This window comes from Notothenia rossii (genome assembly GCF_949606895.1).
Source record: "Notothenia rossii genome assembly, chromosome: 7".
NCBI lineage: Eukaryota > Metazoa > Chordata > Actinopteri > Perciformes > Nototheniidae > Notothenia > Notothenia rossii.
The window spans coordinates 29,733,955-29,753,746 of NC_136905.1; the positions used below are offsets into that span (position 1 = coordinate 29,733,955).

Consider the following 19,792-nt stretch of genomic DNA (forward strand, 5'->3'; position numbering starts at 1 on the left):
ATAATTTATCAATGGAAGCTCACAGTGTCCATTATTCTGCTTCAATGTAGGAAATCCCCGCACTTGGTAGCCAAAGATAAGAAGCATTTGAATATATTCAAACAAATATGCAATGTGGGCAAGCTATTTAAATAATATCACATGTGTAAGCCATGTAACAACATCTTCATGTGTTTTCACCCTTCTGTATCTGTTTCTTTTATCAGTTTTTGACCACAAAATATATCAACAAATCCTATTATGTGAACTATTACTTTGATAGATGATCTAGTGAGTGCTAGGAGTGCAATTAGGGAAAATAGCTGCAAATTGAACCCCCGTATTTTCCCTAAACATAGGCAAAGCTACGTTTTCGTACCAGCAGATTCACGGGGGAATGCCGTGATATAAAGTCGTGGAAAGCAGAGATGAAGTACACGGTGTGTGTTTGTGCTCTCAGCGGTTCAGGTTAGTTATTTTGGGCAAATCTGTGAAACCGTCTTTCCCTCAAACACGAGGAAAAAGCATTTGGAGATGAAATTCGATAGCATTCGTGTTTTGATCCAAATCGTGGGGATACGCTGACGGTTTGAAAAATGTGAATGATGATATAATGATATGATTGCCAACATTAACAAGTAAGGACATTATAGTCGTATCTGTGGAAGTGCTGCAATGTGATACTTTGTTGTTCGTGTGGGAGACCCCCTCCTCCCCTTCCTCTGTAGGGAAGCCACTGGTCAGGGTCAGCCACAGAAAAACAGTGGAAAATGATTTCTGATGCATGAGTCCTAATACTATACGGTAGCTGCCAAAAGGCTATTTTAGGTTATTTAGACTAGGGTTTCCCAAAGTGGGGGTCGCGATTACAAAATTAAAATTGAAAATAAAATAATCTTTTTTTTTTTTTTATCAATTTAAAAAATATATATTATTAATAATAACGTGTGCATAGACATTTTTCAGGGGCGGACTGGCCATCTGTATAATTTCCACGCAGCGAGGCTCCCCCCGTTGACAATCCACTATAGCGCAGTGTTTCCCCTGTTACCCCTAATTTAGACCATACATCTACAATAATGCTGGATTTAATAATGTATTGGTAGTTCCATGACACTTTTGGCTGATTGGAACCTCTAAAACAGCAACTAAATGTACCTTTTTTCTGGGATTGTTAGTTAAAATCAGAACCAGAATACAGATTGAGTAGGGTTTTTCAATCAATAAATCTGCTTTTGGTGCTGGATTATTTGTGCATATGTACAAATCAAGAAACAGATAAAGAACGAAAATACAAATAAAAAACTGAAATAATATAAAATATCTACAATTTATCTGATCCAAGTGGAGGAAGTGGTTTGCAGAAAAACTTTAAAATGTCCAGGGACTGGGCCCCCATGAAGTTGACTATATGGTAGAGCTGTTGGCCCAAATATTGTGGCTTGGCCCCGTGCGGATGACCCGGGTTCAAATCCGGCCGAAGACCATATGACGTGTGTCATCCCCTCTGTCTCCCCCTTTCAACAATGTGACTTTAACAAAGGCACTGGTAGTCTGTAAAACATTTTTTTTTTTTAATTAACATTTCCTGGACTGTGCTGAGCCTACATTATCACTGTTAACAATTACTGGATTATGATCATTGGTGTGTAAATTGGTTCATCACAGATGGAACATTTTGAGAAAATTTGATTACCTTTATACACTGCTGCTGGATATATTAACCTATAATTATATTTCAATGTTGAAAAACATTTATTCAGTTGTATCTCTCTAAATGTATAAATTAAAGCTGTAAAAACAGTAACAAGGGAAAAAAGTACAATATTGGCTTCCATAATGTGGCTGAATAGAAGTAAAAAGTATAGGATAAAAGAAAAGTACTCAGGCACACGTAACTCTAAATTGTATTCAGTTACAATGTACAAGTATTGTTATTGTTGGTTTATAGACTACTGCATGACAATGGCAATTAAAAGACAATTACAAGTATTTTCTTTGACAACATATACAAAATATCTATTATTTTTCATAAAAAGGAAGGGGTAAAAGTAAAATATTTGACACAGTATTGATACTAACATATGTTGAATGCATATTATATATTAGCGTAGTCCGAAAGTAACAGAAAAATGCAGTCAACAGTATACCCTGTAGGCCTATATTATGATACTTAGTGAATATTAATTGTTACGGAATACATCTTTAAAGTAACCCTTTCAACTCACACACACACACGCACACACGCACACACACACACACACACACACACACACACACACACACACACACACACACACACACACACACACACAAAAACACACGCACACACAGACACACGTCTCCCACCTCCACCGATGGGATCCCGGGGTAGAAGACATCACCAGTGCGGGAGGTTGCAGGAGCCGGGTCGCGTCATCCCTGGATGGGCGGTCCACTGACGGGAGGTGTTTTCCTCATTTAAAAGCACCGGAGCCGGCCCCTCTGACAAACCGCTCTGCGTCATCGACCTGGGGAGACTCTTGAAAAACCTCCTTCGGGCTGAAGCGAGTCAAACTCACCTCACTCTAGCAGCCCTATAACTGCACCAGTCCTACTTTTCTCCCCTCTCATCTGGTGCGCAGTGCACCGCGTTGTGGTTCCAAGTTGTAACCCACACTCCCTTTGCTTCAAACTCGCTGCGAATTATGCTTTTTTTTTTTACGGTGTGTGAATTTATCTAGCGCCTAAAACAGTATCATTCCAGTCTCGAGAAAGTTGCTCATCGCTTGTTGAATGCAGGATACCTTTTGCCCGAGCGTCAGTCCCAAGTTCAGCTACGGAGCAGCCGGTAAGGAGCGGGGACTGCACTTTCTCACCTCTCTCGCCGCCGATATGAAGTCTGCAGAAGAAGGTAAAGTATTTTTTGTTTGATTTGATTGAAGTTATGTTTTTAACCGCTGACCTTTTTAACTTGCTGTCGTGAAAGAATCTTAGATTTTAAGATGTGTTTACACCAGGTGCTGCAGGTATGATGTGAGTTCAAAGGGACCTTGAGCACTACTGTGTGTAGATGTCTAATCTTGTTAAATAAGCTAATACTACAATGAAAACGAGCTGTGAACTGCTAAGTCATGTGTCTTTTAAAGATGTATTAAAATAAACCCACCAGCAAATCTCTTGTTTTAAACTTGAGCAACTCACTGAAATAATATTTGTCCATTTGTCACTTTATTAATTGGTATTCAAAGTCAAAACTATTAAGGAAACATATGCAATGATGCTCTTGTGAGTTGTTTGTCTAAAACTGTCACTAGATAAATAGTGCTGCTTGGTCTTTGCTCTGCATGCATCAGGAACCAGTTAGCACTCACTAACAGTACATTGAGTGGCATGCACCCATCCACACCATTAGGTGTCTCCAGCTGTCAGTGCAGGTGCTTGTCATCATGTGCAAACAACACTGAAGTGGGTAACATTGCTAGTGTCACCGTCACTCCTCTTGATATAAGATTAAATTATTAAAATAAAAAATAAGGGTTTATGCAGATTACAAATTGTCAAAAGTCAGACAGCCACCTCTTTCTTTAAATGCTGTGTCTTTGTTGGCTTTAGTTTGCATGTTGATTCAGCGTTGATTTATCATTTTATTTGGCCCTTATGGTAGCAAAATTAGATTAGGCCCATCAGAATTCATTGATGGTTCGACTGTTCATATTACACAGTCTTCCAACGCTGATGTAACTAACTTTTTCTTTTTGTGGATTTTGGTAATTTCATTTTGTGTGTGTGTGTGTGTGTGTGTGTGTGTGTGTGTGTGTGTGTGTGTGTGTGTGTGTGTGTGTGTGTGTGTGTGTGTGTGTGTGTGTGTGTGTGTGTGTGTGTGTGTGTGTGTGTGTGTGTGTGAGAGTGTGAGAGAGAGAGAGAGAGACAGAGAGAGAGCTATATACGATCTGCGCATTCAGAGATCCCAGGATGTTTTCTTTACAATGAAACATGTTCAAACACACAAACCTTTAGCAATATGCTGATGACTGCTTTTTATCACATACATTAACTAAATATATAAATGCAAAAGACACGCTTTACTATCATTTCGTCCCAGCCCACAGTCAGCCATGTGTGTGATAAGTGGCCCCTGGGTTCTTGGCTCCAGAGGCTGCATATGACTTCTGTGGGCGACGACCTATCTCTCCCTGAGGTCCCGTCAGTCTTTTGACCACAATTCCTTTGAATAAGCCTATCCATTCTTTAGTCACGCTGGTCTGATTTATGGGGAGTGAGTGTTTTGATCGTGATAGCATAATTGAGAACAGATTTGGAGGACAGAAAGAGCATGCTATAATATGTGTGATAGTCAGTGTTTTCAAATTAACTCCGCGCACAACACATTTGGAATGAGCTGCAAACAATTGTGGCTTTAACTCAAATGCAAGAGTGAGTAATTTTCTTTATTCTCCTTTCATTCTTTTCAACCCACAAATTGTGATCTGCTACAATTTTGTTAGTTCAGCAGCAGAAGTGTGACCTGAAAGAAAAAAAAAAGTTTGGAGATCATGCAGTAGCACACAAAAGTGAAAGTCCCCGTGTTTTTGAGTGGGTGGTAAAAGAAGTCAAGTATGTTGTTGAACGCACTGATCAAGTGCACATTTGAAGAGGGAAAAAAAATAACAGCTGCAACTCTGAGCAGAGTCAGTCAGGCCTGAAGTAAGGACGTGTGTCACACGGGGTGGAGTGGGCAGGAGATTATCATCTGTTCAGCACTAGAAGAGGGTGAACCAGAGGCAAAAAGCATCAGAGGAAACTGAGCTGAAGACATACGCTTGTTTTTATGAAATTTAGCGTATAATCACTGGGGTGGAGATGAGTTTCCAGCATGAAGAGCAAGAGTTTGATTTCAGGTCTGTGTTTGAGTACAGCCTAGATGTCCAGAACGAACCTGAGAGAGGTGGGTACATTCACTGGAGGTTTTTTTTTTTCGTTATTGTATATCCTGTAAAATGTACAGTGCGAGAGTGCTCCTGTGTACTGGAGTCAAAACAATTTCAGAAGGCAGTGTCTTTCTGTGTTAAAGGCTGTGCATTTAGCATTCTGCCACACAAACAAAACATGACTTTTTGCAACGCCTTATAAGAAGGTATTTTCTTTTATATAATAATAAGTAAAAATGTATGACATGTGTCCTTAGCTTTACTGAACTTAGTGGGCACATTGAATTTGGTGCACATCGTATTCTCACATCTGAAAATAGACTCTCATAACTAATTTTAGACTGCCACATATTATGGTGTGTGTGACAGATTTGTCATTTCATGTGATGCACAGCATTGTGGTCAACAAAATATAGCACTCTGCATCAAGGGGAATGCCCTTCACCGGGTTTCAGACTGAAAACATTTCATTCTTAGACCACTTTTACCCTCATTGACATTATCGCAAAAAAAGCAGAGATGAGTTTTACAACCGTTGACGCATTAGCCAGGCTAACGGAAAAAGCATACCTGCTCGGCTCCATTGACTGAATTTGTATGTCATTGCATTTGCCAGTGATTTCATTGTGCGTTTGCTTGTTGTATGTGCCCTTTGCTTGTTTGTGTACCACGGCGCATCTGTGTGTAACGTTGCAGCAAACTCTCCTTGACTTAATCACAAGCTCAGAGCGATGCGAGAGTGCTGTCAGTTTTCCACAGGGGAGGGCCTAATTCACTCAGTGAGTGATGCAATCAATCAAATAAAGCATCCATCAGCGCTGCTAGAGGAATTCGTGTAGAGTACATATGATGGCAGGGAGTGCCAAATAGAGCCTTGGATGAACTGATCAAACAAACAGAATGGCTGTGCAACTTGCGACTACACAGCAACCACATACAGTAACTGGTCTGAGATGATTGCTAAGCTTCTCCAGATGTTTATAGAGAAGGGAGGCAGTCATTTGCTGTGGGACGAATTGGTTACATTTGTGTAGGTGTATTGTTCTAAAATGAAATCAGAGTTAATTTCAACCTTAATATAATGGTTGTGAGCATTTTTGGAAGTATGTTGTACAATATTATACTACTAAAAACTTACCATATTCCTTCTTTTTTTTTTTACAGATGCATACAGCTACACACCAAATGTCAGCTTGTCCCTTCCATTGGGCATGGGAAACCCCTGTCTGGCTACCCAGTACCACACCTTACAGACCAGTCCAGTCATCTCAGTTTCCTCTTGCCATCAGACAGGCTACAGCCTTCAAAATGATAACCATGCAGCATCAGGCTACTACCTGCCCCACGGCCTGAGACCCAATGGTGCCCCGGCTTTGGAAAGCCCCCGTATTGAGATCACTGCCTACAGCCAGTATCCTGAGGATGAGGTAGAAGAGAGCAACAGTGAGGACCACATCATCAAACGAGGCGTCAACTCCATCGTGACGCTGACGCTGCCGAACGCCGATGGCTACCGCGATCCCAGCTGCCTCAGCCCAGCTAGTAGCGTTTCTTCACGTAGCTGCAACTCAGATGCTTCCTCTTACGAGTCCGGCTTCTACAACTACGACAACTCCCCACAGAACTCGCCTTGGCAGTCTCCCTGCGTGTCTCCCAAAGGCACGCCTACGCTCATGTCTTGCCCACATGCCAACGGTCCTGTAGCTTCCCCTCACCATTCTCCCTCGAACTCCCCTCAGATAGGAGCCGTGGCCGAGGAAGGCTGGCCGGCGCAACCTCGTGGCTCCAGGCCAAACTCCCCTTCCTGCAGTGGAGGCAATGGAGTCAACGGTGGTGGCATGGGGAAGAGAAAGTACAGCTTCAATGGCACCACCTACCGTCAGACATCCTGCTCACCCATCCAGTCGCCCATCCCCTCCCCACATATCTCCCCAAGGGTCAGCGTCACAGATGAGAACTGGCTCGCCAACACCAACCAGTACACCAACTCCGCCATTGTTGCTGCCATCAACGCTCTAACCACAGATGGAGTGGTAGACCTGGGGGAGGGAATCCCAATAAAGACACGGAAGACCATGCTGGACCACTCCATGGGTTTGAAGTTGGAGCCTGGTGATTTGCTGAGTCTTGATCGGGAGCTCTGTCATGAGGACTACCCCTCTCGGATGGCCCTCAAGAAGGAGAACTACGGTGGGGGGTTCCTGGATGTGCCCCAGCATCCATATTCCTGGTCTAAACCCAAGCCATACCTCAGGTAGGTTGATTTTCTACAGCATTAGTTATGTAAAAAGTTGAACAATGTAAAACTTCCCAAGTAGTCTTTACATTTCCTTGACAACACAATGGAGCAATCACAGGTGTTAACAGTACTTATTCAAACACATACATGGTTTCTAATATCCACCTTAGAATGCTTTGATATTTTTCGGACAGTGCAAAGAAAAACCCTTTTTTCCAAAGATTCCGTCACTTTGTGCCGGTGTGCCAGATTTCAGTTTCAGTTTTTAATCTTCAAAGGCCATATCTGAAGGCAGAAATCCAAAAATGGCATGCTTTTCACTTCCACAAGAGGTTCTCTTTGAAGTGTAAAACTTTAAGATTTAAGAAATCATATTTCACAGGGTGGAGTTGCCCTGCAAGTGTGTGCCACCATTTCTATAGCAACCCTCACAAAAACAAAAACCCATGGACACATATCCCACAAATAAACACATACACTCAACTTTATCATCGATTTCTACTTTTGAGAAAAGCAAGCTTCTTCATTTTCAATTGTGGCATTTCTCCCAAGCCAATAGCACACTCTCCTTTCGGAAATAAAGTGTTTGATTAAGATAGTGAGCAACAGGAAGTAATGGTGACAGGCTTTACTGAGGGGAAGCAGTCTGCGGGTTAATCAGGCGGCTTGCTGCTGTGGTCCGTCGCGCCATCAGCCCATCTCTTTCTGTGTAGCCAACCTGATGTCATGCACTGACTGGGCAGATAAAGCCCGTGGGGGGAAATCAGTTCGTTTTGGGTCAACAAACAGCCCGCAAGTTCCACAAAGATGCCAGAGATTGTTTTCAGTTGAGCCACCCATCAGGTCAAGGGTTTGCGTTTACCAGGCATCCGGCATAGCGAAATATTGTCTTGCACATGTTTGTTTTGTTTTAGATATCACCACTGTGTTCACATGGGAAGCTCTGAATCTCAATCTCGAGAACAATGATGGTAAGCGAGGCCAGCTGTAGTTCTGAGAAAGAGATATGCTCCAAGGCAGGGTGTGCTGCTGACCTTATTCCATGGTATAACTCCATTGTCTTTACTACTAGTTATGCTGTGCTTTAGAATTATACAGTTGAATAATAATTGTATCAAAGGACTGGCTGATTGCCAGATTGGGTGGGATTGATTTTGGCTCCTAGAAGTTCTCATTCTCCCACTGTCACATTCTTAAATCCCTGTGTATGTTTCCACCTGTCACACCATTATACAAAACACACATGCTCTCTTACCCGGGCCAATTAACCCTAATTACATTTTCATTAAAAAAAACGACGACCAATTAATTAGACCTATAGAATTATGCATGTCAATGAAGGACTTCAAATGATTAGATTATAGACCTTGATGAAAAGGAGAAAGATCAAGTTAGTTGGATTACACTAAAGTGTCTCTATTGGAGCTGATTTAAAGCAAGTGTAGAACTTGTTGATGCCAATGTTTGACAATTGGAAAAAAGCAACCTCATTGTTCCTATTTAGGCAATCAGACAAAGATCAAACAAAACAAACATTTTCCATGTGTTACTCTAACCAACCTGGAAATCACTTTTGTTACAGACACAAAGTTTTAAGCACAGAAAAGGCAAATGTTTTATATGGAAGTGAATGTACTAATGTGTAGTGTTATTGCAGCCCATCTCTGCCATCTCTTGACTGGCAGCTTCCGTCCTGCTCCGGCCCGTACAACCTTCAGATCGAAGTGCAGCCAAAGTCCCACCACAGGGCCCACTACGAGACTGAAGGGAGCCGAGGGGCGGTGAAGGCGCTGTGTGGTAGCCACCCTGTAGTACAGGTATGTCAGAGACAGCCAGCAATTATTTTCTCATGATTCACTGTGCATATTTGTGTTTATCAGAAACAAAGTTAGCTTTGTGTTGATGTCATTACAGCACAAGTGGTAACAGTGCATGCTAATAGTAATGGTTTAACAACAATCAAAGTTAGTTTTTTGCTGGCTTGATGATCTTTCTTTCTCTATCTCTCTTCAACCTCTTGCTGTTTTTTTTTTGTATACACACTAATGTCCATGTGTTTGTGTATGTGCTTGTACGCTGTGTTATTACTGTTCCTCTGAAACCAGGAGTCAATCTACTGTTGCAAAATGTCTCCCTGACTAGGAGCAGTGCGTGCTGACTCAATTAGTATAGAGTCGGACCATCGCCTCTCACTGTTGAGCACCTAAAGAGCACACAGAGTTTCTTTCTCTGCTACACTGTCATCATAATGGGTTGACATCTTGGTTAAGTTTACTCAAGGTGGGGATCTAGTGGTGTGTGTCCTAAAGGTTGGCATCAATTGGCCTTTTTACTGTCGTCAATTCAAAATGAACAGCATTAGGTGAGCATTGCACCATAAGATTTTTCTGAACCAGTAGTGACTTATTCAAGTTGGTGGTCCATTCATGTCAAAGACTTCTTAGCATTTAATGTTGTTTGTAAATAGATGTTGTCAGCCGATCCTGCTGTTTTCAATGTCAAGCAGACTTGACAGCAGTTGGCCAACGTGGTGTTATGAAAAAAGGCCGGTCAAACTTCAGGTTTTCTCTGTAAATACAGGTATTTTTTCCCCCTCATTATAAACCACTTCATTTCCACATTTGAATGAGTCAACATTTTGACCTCTCTCCTCCCCATGAGGATGACCAGACTGGACTTCATACACCGCTGTTGCAGGTGAAGCTGGTCCTAATTTAGTTCACTTTCTGACTCACTCTAAAAAGGAATGAGTAATCATCTTGTTCCCTTTGCATACACAGTGTTGAACTGATTTAGATCGATGACTTGGTTGTTTATTTCAAACTACAGAGGCAATTTATTTTGCGAAGGATGTTTTCAAGTCTTACTGTGTATGTCGAGCCATTACTATTAAGTGGTAGTCATCGAGAAAATATGACGACAGCTGCTTTTTCTTAACACCTCCACTTGCTTGCATAGCTCATGCTTTACTCTTACTTTTCGGTGAAGTGTGATATATGCGTCTGCATATGCAGTCAATTGGAGTCTTGAGGATTTCCTAACAGAGGGAACCCCTGGAAGCATTGCAATTGTTGAGAGATAAAAGGATTCCGGGATTAGGCAATCATCTGTAAATGCTAGAGGGTTACATATAGATGGAGACATGTAGCTTTAGGAAGTTTGTTTGCAAAGTTTTGGAAAACAAATAATCTGACTGTAGATTTCTCTCTTGCTTTCTCAACTAGCTTTTGCCCAAAAACTAAAAATGAACTCTATATTCCAGAGATGTAGATCTGCAAATGGTCTGGAGTTTACCTTTCACACTTGTAGCACACAAAAAAAGATTGTCTGTGCCAGATGTGTTTTCATTTACCGGAAATACTCATTTTGGTTGTGCCAAGGGATGGCTCATGGGTATAATGTGCAGGAAGCAAGATTACAATGCCTATTACACTGCTGTCATGTGATGGGTTTGTAATGTGACCAGTCTCCTTCCTTTTGTGATGAGATTGGTGAAAGACGTCCCTGAATCTCTTTTTCTCTTTATTTTACTTTTTGTTGGTGTCTTGGTGTAAATGACGTTTTTTCTTCACCTTTGTACAGTATGTTTGTTTTCTTCCAGTTTCACATCAGCCATTATAGAAACGTCATCAACAAGTCCATTCAGGCAATGAGCGTCTCTATTCACACATGAGCTCAATCAGACATTACGCAGACCTTTTGTACCAGGAAGCTGGTAGGATAAAGTCAGTTTGATGTCTGGTCCAAATGGTTTAGACATTTGCGTTCTATACAGCTCCTCCGGGTAATGCCTAGATAATTTAATGGTTGCACTGCAGTAAAATGCTGTTGTCTTGGAGGATAGAGCATGCTATAGTCCCCAGTGCCCTGTGGTAATGAGTGGCAGGCGCTGGATGGGTTAGGTGCAGTCAAGGAGAATAAGTCAATAATGACACAGGGACAGGAGTGTAAGGAAGCAGCTAAGGAAGTGTGTGTGTTTGTGCTCAAGACTAGAGAGAAAGAGAGGGAAGGGGCAGAGGGAGTCACCAGGCAGCTGGGGCTTGGCTTTGCTGCCCCTGGAGATGTTCTGTATCCTGCTGATTAGGGCCTTGGTGGCACCGAGGTTGGGGGGGGGTGGTGATGGATAGGAGTCAGAATCACAGCACCCATCGGACACCACCTCCCCTTTCCATTAACTGATGCCTTCTTCTCTCCCTGGGGGGCCCGAGGATGTCATTTCTTGTGAACCGTTCATCCTTCAACCATTTCCCAAACCCCACACAAGCAGGCCTCCCTCGGTTGAAGCCCAGTCATCCACAGCTCTGTTGGGTTTTTTTAAGCTCATGGATGATCAGACATGTGCGCCATGAGTGATGGTGACATGTGTGTTGGAAAGCAACAAGCGATGAAAAACAGAAGGTTGAAAAACTCAAAGGGATACACTGTTTCTACTGTTCCCCAGAGAGACAAATAATCAAACCAAGATGCTGCTCAATTACTGTTGTTGTCTTGTTTTTGAATAACGAGCGGAGGTGTTTTCTTGACAAACGCACAGGAAAGTTTAGCATCAGTGAGGTCTGACATCATCCTAAACTGAAGCAGATCAACCACACCATGTGGGTGGGTGTTAGAATGGAGAGTCTGCTCTCCAGCCACACACCGATGAAAACCTAGATTATAGGTTACCCTGCTGCTGCTTGCACCGACTCCCTGCGCTTTCTGTACCAAATGTCAGTCATTTATCCAGGTCTCGCACTTTTTCCTTCGCCTCCCTTCCTCTGCATCCGCAGCCTTTTAACCCCCTCTTTCCCTACTTTGTGACCCCGCGGCTGCTTTTCCACTTTATTTACTGCAGCAGACCACAGCGCCATTAAGGGGATCTATGGTACTCCATTGGCTCCCCTTGCACTGTTCCAGACTCTCCCCTCTTTAACCACAGCTATGCCAAACGTCAACAGGATGATTTTCGAGGCCATGCTCAGGAAAAAAACAACAACCTGATGTACCTACTCGGAATATCACCACGACTTTGATTGATGGGTTTTCCAGAGAAGAATGGTGGGGGAAATGGTGGATTTGTGTTGTATTACGTTCACTGAGAATATAGTGACCCAGAAAATGACCTCGCTCTGATCTAAAATATGGATTCAGTTTAATATGTTGCAAAGCTGTCCGGATTCAATATAGAGATCCACCAGACTTTTAGTGGCAGCAGACAGCAACACCTGTGGAGTATTAAACATATCGCGAGGCGCGCAGCACACTCCTGCATATGGCTAGTTCCTATAGGATAATGACTGGCCTATAGGGCTTTCCCCCTCACGCATACACACACTCAGTCTCTCATTAAGTCTAAAGCAGCAACAGACATGGTGTAATTTCAGCAGGATGTGGCCATCATCCCTATTAACGTGTGCGTGACTTAATACCCATCTCACTTCCTCTGCAACTGTATGTAATGCACATCAACTTTGCAGTATGTTTCCGCCACGACGACATGAAAGACCTTGGCAGGCATGTGCTCGGTTCTTTCGCATGTGCGGTTTCACCTTCGGATCCGGTGGCTGCGTAATGTCTCAAACTAAAGTCCCTGATCTACAGCGTTCTATACTGTAGCTGCTAATTGCTCATTAAATCCACCGCCGCCTCTTGTTTGATATTCAGAAGGCTTGGTGTACCCTGTAGTGCTGTAAGAGCTTAGCCGGGGCTGTTATTTGTTGCCCAAAGGGGTATTTATGCCACTCTTAAATTGTGGTCACTCCATATGCAGGGCTTCCCTAGCTCTGGTATTGGGCTACCACTAATTACCAGTTAATGGCAAGTGGAAAAATTGGAGCGAAATGTGCATCATTTTCACTTTGTCTGAGGTGATAACCAGACAGCCCACAGATGTATGAGGTAAGACACTGGTGGGTAGTCGTGCCATTGGGGGGCACAGGATCTTTAAAGCTTCATGTTACTGAAATACTTGGTAGGTTTGGATGATATTTCCTATGGTAGCAACATAGCCATCCTTTTTATATGGAATTTGGAGCATCACTGGTCTAGACATGGGATAGTACTTGAAACTATGCCCTCAATGACATAATACTAAAGTGCTCAGTTCAACAAAAACTTTAAACTGTTTGGTGGCTTTTAAAAAGGAGCAGCCTTCAGAGCTATGGAAATGCAGGGCATTAAAGGACTGCATATGTTGCCTTATGCATTCAATATGAGGCACTGGAGACATTAGCAGGGCGGGAGGGTGATGGAGTAAAGTCTATAAAGAGAGACAACTTGGATGAGTGTACATTGAATTTGATACAGCAAAGGCTGGCTATGTGACTGTCAGCACTTGACAGAGAGAGGGAGCGTGATAATGGGAAAAAGCCAGAATCTGCAGTTGTATTTCTCCTCGCCTGCTTCAGCTCCCCCCAAACCCACCTCCCCTCTGCTGCTTCCAGTCGTCTTCTGCTTCTCTTCTCCCCAAAGCTCGGCGCCACGTGGACCTCTACGAGTCATGACATTTCTCCAGGCAGTGATGAAATCACTGCAGAGGAATAGGAGAACTGCAGGCCTGTGGAGTGTATTCACACTCAATTTTTAGCAAGGCCAGACACATCTAATTTACCAGAAAGTCACATGTTTCAATCCTTTGTCTGAACTATTGAGACCAGGTGCAGGCAGCATTAAGACTGTCACTTTCACTAAAGAAATGTAGGGATTAAATGTGTTATGCAAATATATGTTTATCTTATGAAAAACAACCTGTGATATTTATCACAACTGACTGAAGCAAAACAAATTAACGGGCTATATCCCAAGGGCTGAAATTATCAATGAAGATGATGGATCTGTAACGGTCCAAAGGCAGTGGGAGATGAATGGTGGAAAGTGACTGGGATGCACCCTGCTCTCCATTTTTAGCTCGACACCCCTCCACATCATCACAACTGACCCAGACAATGCAGCTGCAAACAATTACACAATTAATGCATCAGCTGCCATACCCACAATGTTTTACTTGAGCCTCGGCTATCAGAAATGGCCCGTGCAGCAGAGGCTTGTGGTGGGAGGTGTAAATGTATCTAGCTGACACAGTGGCAGAAGTTGGCACCCTGAAACAGCTGTGAATCAAGCCTTGATTCAACTTCGGTTTAGATTATCTCAGAATAAATATACAGTACGTGTGCCAGACAGGCTGCAGTTGCCGCTAGAAAAGCTCATCTGGTCAAAATTAGCTGTGCTCTGGGCCAACCTCACAGGCTGACACAAATACAGAGCTGAAATCACAGGTGTGTGTGTGTGTGTGTGTGTGTGTGTGTGTGTGTGTGTGTGTGTGTGTGTGTGTGTGTGTGTGTGTGTGTGTGTGTGTGTGTGTGTGTGTGCGTGCGTGCGTGCGTGCGTGCGTGCGTGCGTGCGTGCGTGTGTGTGTGTGAAGCCTCTGTCCTCAACCCATGCTTTAAGTTTATGACACTATCTCACTATCTCTACTTTTTTCCCATATTATTCCCCCTTTGAGAATAAAATGAAGAAGTACGTTTTGTGCTCTGCTTGTGGTGTGCACTTGAGTAAGCATTGCAGGAGTAGAGCAGAAGCAAAAGGGGGTCTTAGGGGAAGGGTCAGAAGAGCACATATGTTAAAGGATCGGGGGAGGTCGCCCAGGGGGGACTAGACCGGCTTTCTTTGCAGCTGGGAAGACCCGTGTCACCAAGAGGACTATCTGACCTCATTAATCACTTCCTCTCCTGCATGAGGTCACTACTGCTTTGAGTGCGGACGCCACCATCATAGTGCGCTACCGCAAGACGGGTGAAGGGATAAAGACCTCTCCTCCCTCATGCCTGACTTGTGGGCCTCCTTACAGCCACGTGGCGGCTGATGTAATGTTTGGAGGTCACCAAGATATCCAAAGGAGTCTACTGAGGCATAAGTGACAGGCGACATGGCTTTGTACCGCTGCTGCCTGCATTTTATTAAATCATATGGGAACGTCATGCAATTTAACGCTCTGGCATCTTAGATTTGTAACTCGTGGTCCACCATAGTGCTCTCACGAGTCAATACACAAGTAACTGGTAGCATGTGTGGCTATGGATAATTACCTCTGGTGACACCATAAGTAAAATATAACAAGCAGAGCGGGGTCTGCCGGTGAGATCACCGCATAGATGAAGTGGTCCCTTGGGATGCCAAGACTTCAAGAAGCTCCTGACCTCGGCCTAACTCACTGATGACTAGCATGTGTGACGAGCTCACAGGTCAAGACAGCTGCTAGAGACACTATGCGGAGCTGAAGAGGAAAATAGGACGGTTGGAACTGGAGATGAACGGCAGCCATAGTTTTACCTCTCCATTTGCACTTCCTTGATATCTGAATCAAAGAAAAGCCAAATAACTGCTGGTGATGAGATTATTGAGACATATGGATATATGCTCGACTCCTGTGGCTAGTCATACCCTATTTTTCTTCAACATGATTAAGACTGAAAATGGTTCTACTTGGAAGTAGAAACACATCCACTGCCTTATCCCAAATCCAGATGATCTGTCATCAAGTAAGGCATTTAAAAGAACTATAAGGCCAACTGTAATACAGTATGCAGACAAATTTGTTCTCTAACCAAAGACATCAGGTGTCCATGACTCTGTAGCACTAATTTCCACAGAAGACTAGTGTCGAGTCCTACACCGACCTACCTCTTCCTCTTGCCCCCATATCTAACCGCATTCACAAAGGTGATTATAAACCAATTAATCAGATTATGTCATAGGGTCCATGTGGTCTGCATTTTGTTATATGACTCAGTCTGTTAAATAAACAACAGGGGTCTTTTATTCCATCCGACGGTACCACTGTTTTCACTCGGATGGAGTTCGAAGAAAATTGGTCTTAGCGATGCGCTTGGGTAATTGAGCCAATTTGTGGGAATTTTCAGATGGCCATGGCTTTGCAAGCCTGGTCTACAGTAAGTGATCCCTCACAGTAAACGTCACATGTGGTCAAGTAGCCACCTTGATGGATCTAGATCCACCACTCGGTTTTAAACAGATGGATTCTGTAGTTTTCTAAAATGTTTTATATTTGGAGAGATTTTCAAGTCAAAACCAACATCTGCCCTTCTGACCATATGAACACTTTGCACTGCAAAGAGCAAGCCTATCCTGGGAGGTCTGCAATTCCAACAGAAATCCACACATTTTCATTGGCAAATTTTTCTGGTCAGAAATCACTCACAAAGTATCGGTTGTACTTCAACCACAATTTGGATTTTGCAACCCCGTCTCTGCGTTCATACTTTTGAACCATTACACACTTGGTTAAATCATAAAATATTGTTACTTTAGCAGTCGGAGAATTATCTGAGTGATGCTGAATTTAAATTGGCAGTTACCTCAGTATATACTTGAAGTGCCGTTGAACCCCAAAAGTCAACAGTACTTTTCAAGCCATGCATGGCTATGGAGTTTTTCTTCTCCTTTTTTAAAGATTTGATCTTTTTATTACTTGAGCAGTAGCGGCTAATGGAGGGCTTCAAGAGGAAGTGGTAATTGTTTGAAGTGGTGGTTCTGATACAGGAGTCTCTTTCATCACAGTGGGACACCGTCTCCGAGCTTTAATGGAAATCATAATGCATGTTCATAATGGTCCAAAGGTAAATGGGCTGGGTCTCGTCTGCATACCAAACTCCACAAAGTGTTTTGGTGTTATTATATTCAAATGTTAAGTATGTTGAATTTGCAAATATTCAACATACTTGAATAGAAACATAAACATGTTTTCTGTATACATATACAGTACATGTTTTCTGGATAGAAACATGTTTGTACTTTGTTTAAAGCCATGATTCTGGTTCTATCTTATTTCCACTTATTACTTTAAAGTTGGTTAATCTCTGAATTTGGAATTTCCACCTGTAGCCCATACTATTATCATCCCAATCTTTAGTTTTTAATTTTTTATTCTGCTAGCTTCTCACAATAAGATAATATATACATATTTTTCAAAAGCCACTTCACACTCTGAGAGCCTCTTTTGAATACTTTACCCTCTGTAGGCATTACAATAACATCAGCAATTTTTTAATTAACAGTAAAGTGATGTGATGCCCTCCATCAGTGTCCATGTCTCTGTACCGAAGAGACCATTACCCCAAACATACTGAGACATCCAAATACTTGTTTTTAACTTTCCCCTAAAGGAATGCAGAAAGCATAACAAAGACCACTGAAAAAGGGTCTCTAAACCAACCAAAAACAAACAAAGACAGGGGGCTTGTTCTCAAAGACCCTCTACCTTGTCAGAGCTATTATTAAAGGCCCCTTTAACTAACAATAGCCGATGTGCATTCAATCTGAATTTCCTAAATTAGGGGTGGCCTGAGATGGTGGTCTTAAAATCTGATGTTGCATCTCACCTGGTTCTCTTTGTTCTCCCGCCAGCTATATGGCTACATGGAAAGCGAGCCGCTCACACTGCAGCTGTTCATTGGGACCGCAGACGACCGCCTCCTGCGACCACATGCCTTCTACCAGGTTCACCGCATCACTGGCAAAACCGTCTCCACCGCCAGCCATGAAGTCATGCAATCCAACACCAAAGTTCTTGAGATCCCTCTGCTGCCCGAAAACAACATGAGAGCCATGTGAGTGCTATTAGACCTCCATAAGTCGCCTATCAATCTTTTTTCTTTTCCACTGGTAAAGCTTTCTTTAAAATAAACCAACAAAAACACACACTCTTCTTTCTCTCTCAGCACCTTCCTCATTGCTTTAGCTCTACAGAATACCTGATGATAGGTACATTACAGCACACACTTCAGAATAGGCCATTAAAAATGAGGAAGAGATGAATGATTCTATGGGAGGAAAACAAGTTCATGGGTGTGCAGGAACTCAAAATGCTTTTGGCTTGGTGAAATGTCCCTCTAGGGCCCCATATGGTCAAAATGTAGACATTTCATTCTCGTAAGAAATAGAAAGCAAGTAGCTTTCATTACAAGCAAAATGTGCTGCACAGCACATAGTCAACCATAGTAGGCACAAACAAACCATTTAAAAATATTTGTAATGTTCGACGAAGAAATCATAGTTTATCCAATCAAATATTTATTTGATATTTAAAAAAAGAAAAATGTCATGTATAGGCCTACTCTATAGCTTTTTTTTCTTCTTCTCACCTTTCTTGAATGTATTGATTTCTTAATTTGTTTGTTTTATTTTTTAAATCCAACATGAAATATTTCCAACAGTGGACCAATAAACATGTATAAAACAAGTGATAGGGTATCTCCAAAAGTAGGCTTAACAAGACTAGAGCTGGTTTTTCAGTAAGATGTAGTCTAATAACATAGGCTTAGCCAATGTTAGCAAGTTGATTGTATTAGAAACACCACAACTAAACTAACATGATCTGCAAAAAAAATGTTTAACTTATTTTTGAGTATTGTAAATTATAATCACACGTACAGGCAATTGGTTCTCATTTTGTCTTGTCATAGTAGGAACAATACAGGTTTTGCTAATATCGCAAACGATGGTGTCTTCACTTTATTAGACCTTCTTCACGGTAGCCATTTTGACGTGACAACACAGGTGTTGCTAATTACAGTAACGATGGTGCCTCAAACTGTAATTGTGCTAGAAAGTAGTGGCAGTGTGACAGCGAGCAGCTAAACACAAAATGAACAACTGGTAGAAAATAATGGCAGTCTGTAACACCATGACAACAAAAGAGGACAGAGTAGGCCTATGTGAGTGTTAAGTTATCAATTTATTTTATTTTAAGCAGTTGTAGAAAAAATAAGCTCTTGTCTTTCATCTATTTAAACTTCAACTAACTAACAGCAGCATTGTTAGCTAACTCTGAAGCACTGAAATGTTAGGCTAACAAACCATTAGCCTACCATTACCGGCTTATGCTACTAGCTTATCTTTGTTTACCAGCACACAATACTAATATTCAGTGCAGATGTTTGCTCATTTTCTGCTATGTGCTCAACCAAAACATTATCAAACATTTATTTGACTCTTTTAAAGTTTGTTTAGCAACTCATGTGGCTTACCTTGGCCCCCCTTTAAAAACATTAGCATCGTTTTGCTAGGCGGAGGTACATTAGCTTTGGCCTCTCTCATTCTTTCAGACTAGCAGTAATTCAAGGGACCACGCTCAACAGTGTGTCAAGGCAGTAGCTCCCATCCTGGGGCTCCATTTAGACTAGGCTGCAGTGAATTATTTTGGACTGGGGCCCAGAACTCTGGCTTATGGATAAAACGGCTGTATCCAAACATAGGTTACATAAGACTGTTGCCTCTCTCTGCACATAAAGTTCATAATTCTTCTAAAATCTTAAAATACATTTGTAAAAATAGTGATTTACAACATCTCTATCTTATTGTCATGTTTGTTTAAATTCAAGAGATTGTGAAGATATTTAACGGACATACAAGTTTCCTGAATAGGCAGTGACCTTCTTGGGTTTAGCATGGATGATTTTAATATTTGTACTGCATTACAATATCATTACCAACAATACCACAATATCCCGTATATTGTATCATATTTAGGGGCCCTTCTCACACATATAACTTAATGTATCCCTTAGGATAAATATGATACTGAAAAAATATTCAAGAGGAAGTTTGTCGTCAGCACACGCTAAAGGAAAAGGAGTTCTCTCTTTCTCCCCCGACTATCTGAAAGGTC

The 19,792-nt window shown here is 42.1% G+C and overlaps 2 protein-coding genes across 2 annotated transcripts in view; one reads left to right on the forward strand and one right to left on the reverse strand.

The window, feature by feature from the left end:
• LOC307047616 (uncharacterized protein) overlaps positions 1-19,792 on the reverse strand; it is a 309,906-nt gene that overhangs the window by 201,660 nt on the left and 88,454 nt on the right. The window lies entirely within an intron of this gene.
• The window catches only part of LOC307046550 (nuclear factor of activated T-cells, cytoplasmic 1-like), a 64,827-nt gene continuing 47,426 nt past the window's right edge, over positions 2,392-19,792 (forward strand). Inside the window, exons 1-4 of the mRNA XM_079692945.1 lie at positions 2,392-2,872; positions 6,054-7,143; positions 8,786-8,945; positions 17,530-17,732. Of these exons, the coding sequence (XP_079549071.1) occupies positions 2,755-2,872; positions 6,054-7,143; positions 8,786-8,945; positions 17,530-17,732 (1,571 nt within the window). The 5' untranslated portion in view covers positions 2,392-2,754. The remainder of the gene's footprint in view (positions 2,873-6,053; positions 7,144-8,785; positions 8,946-17,529; positions 17,733-19,792) is intronic.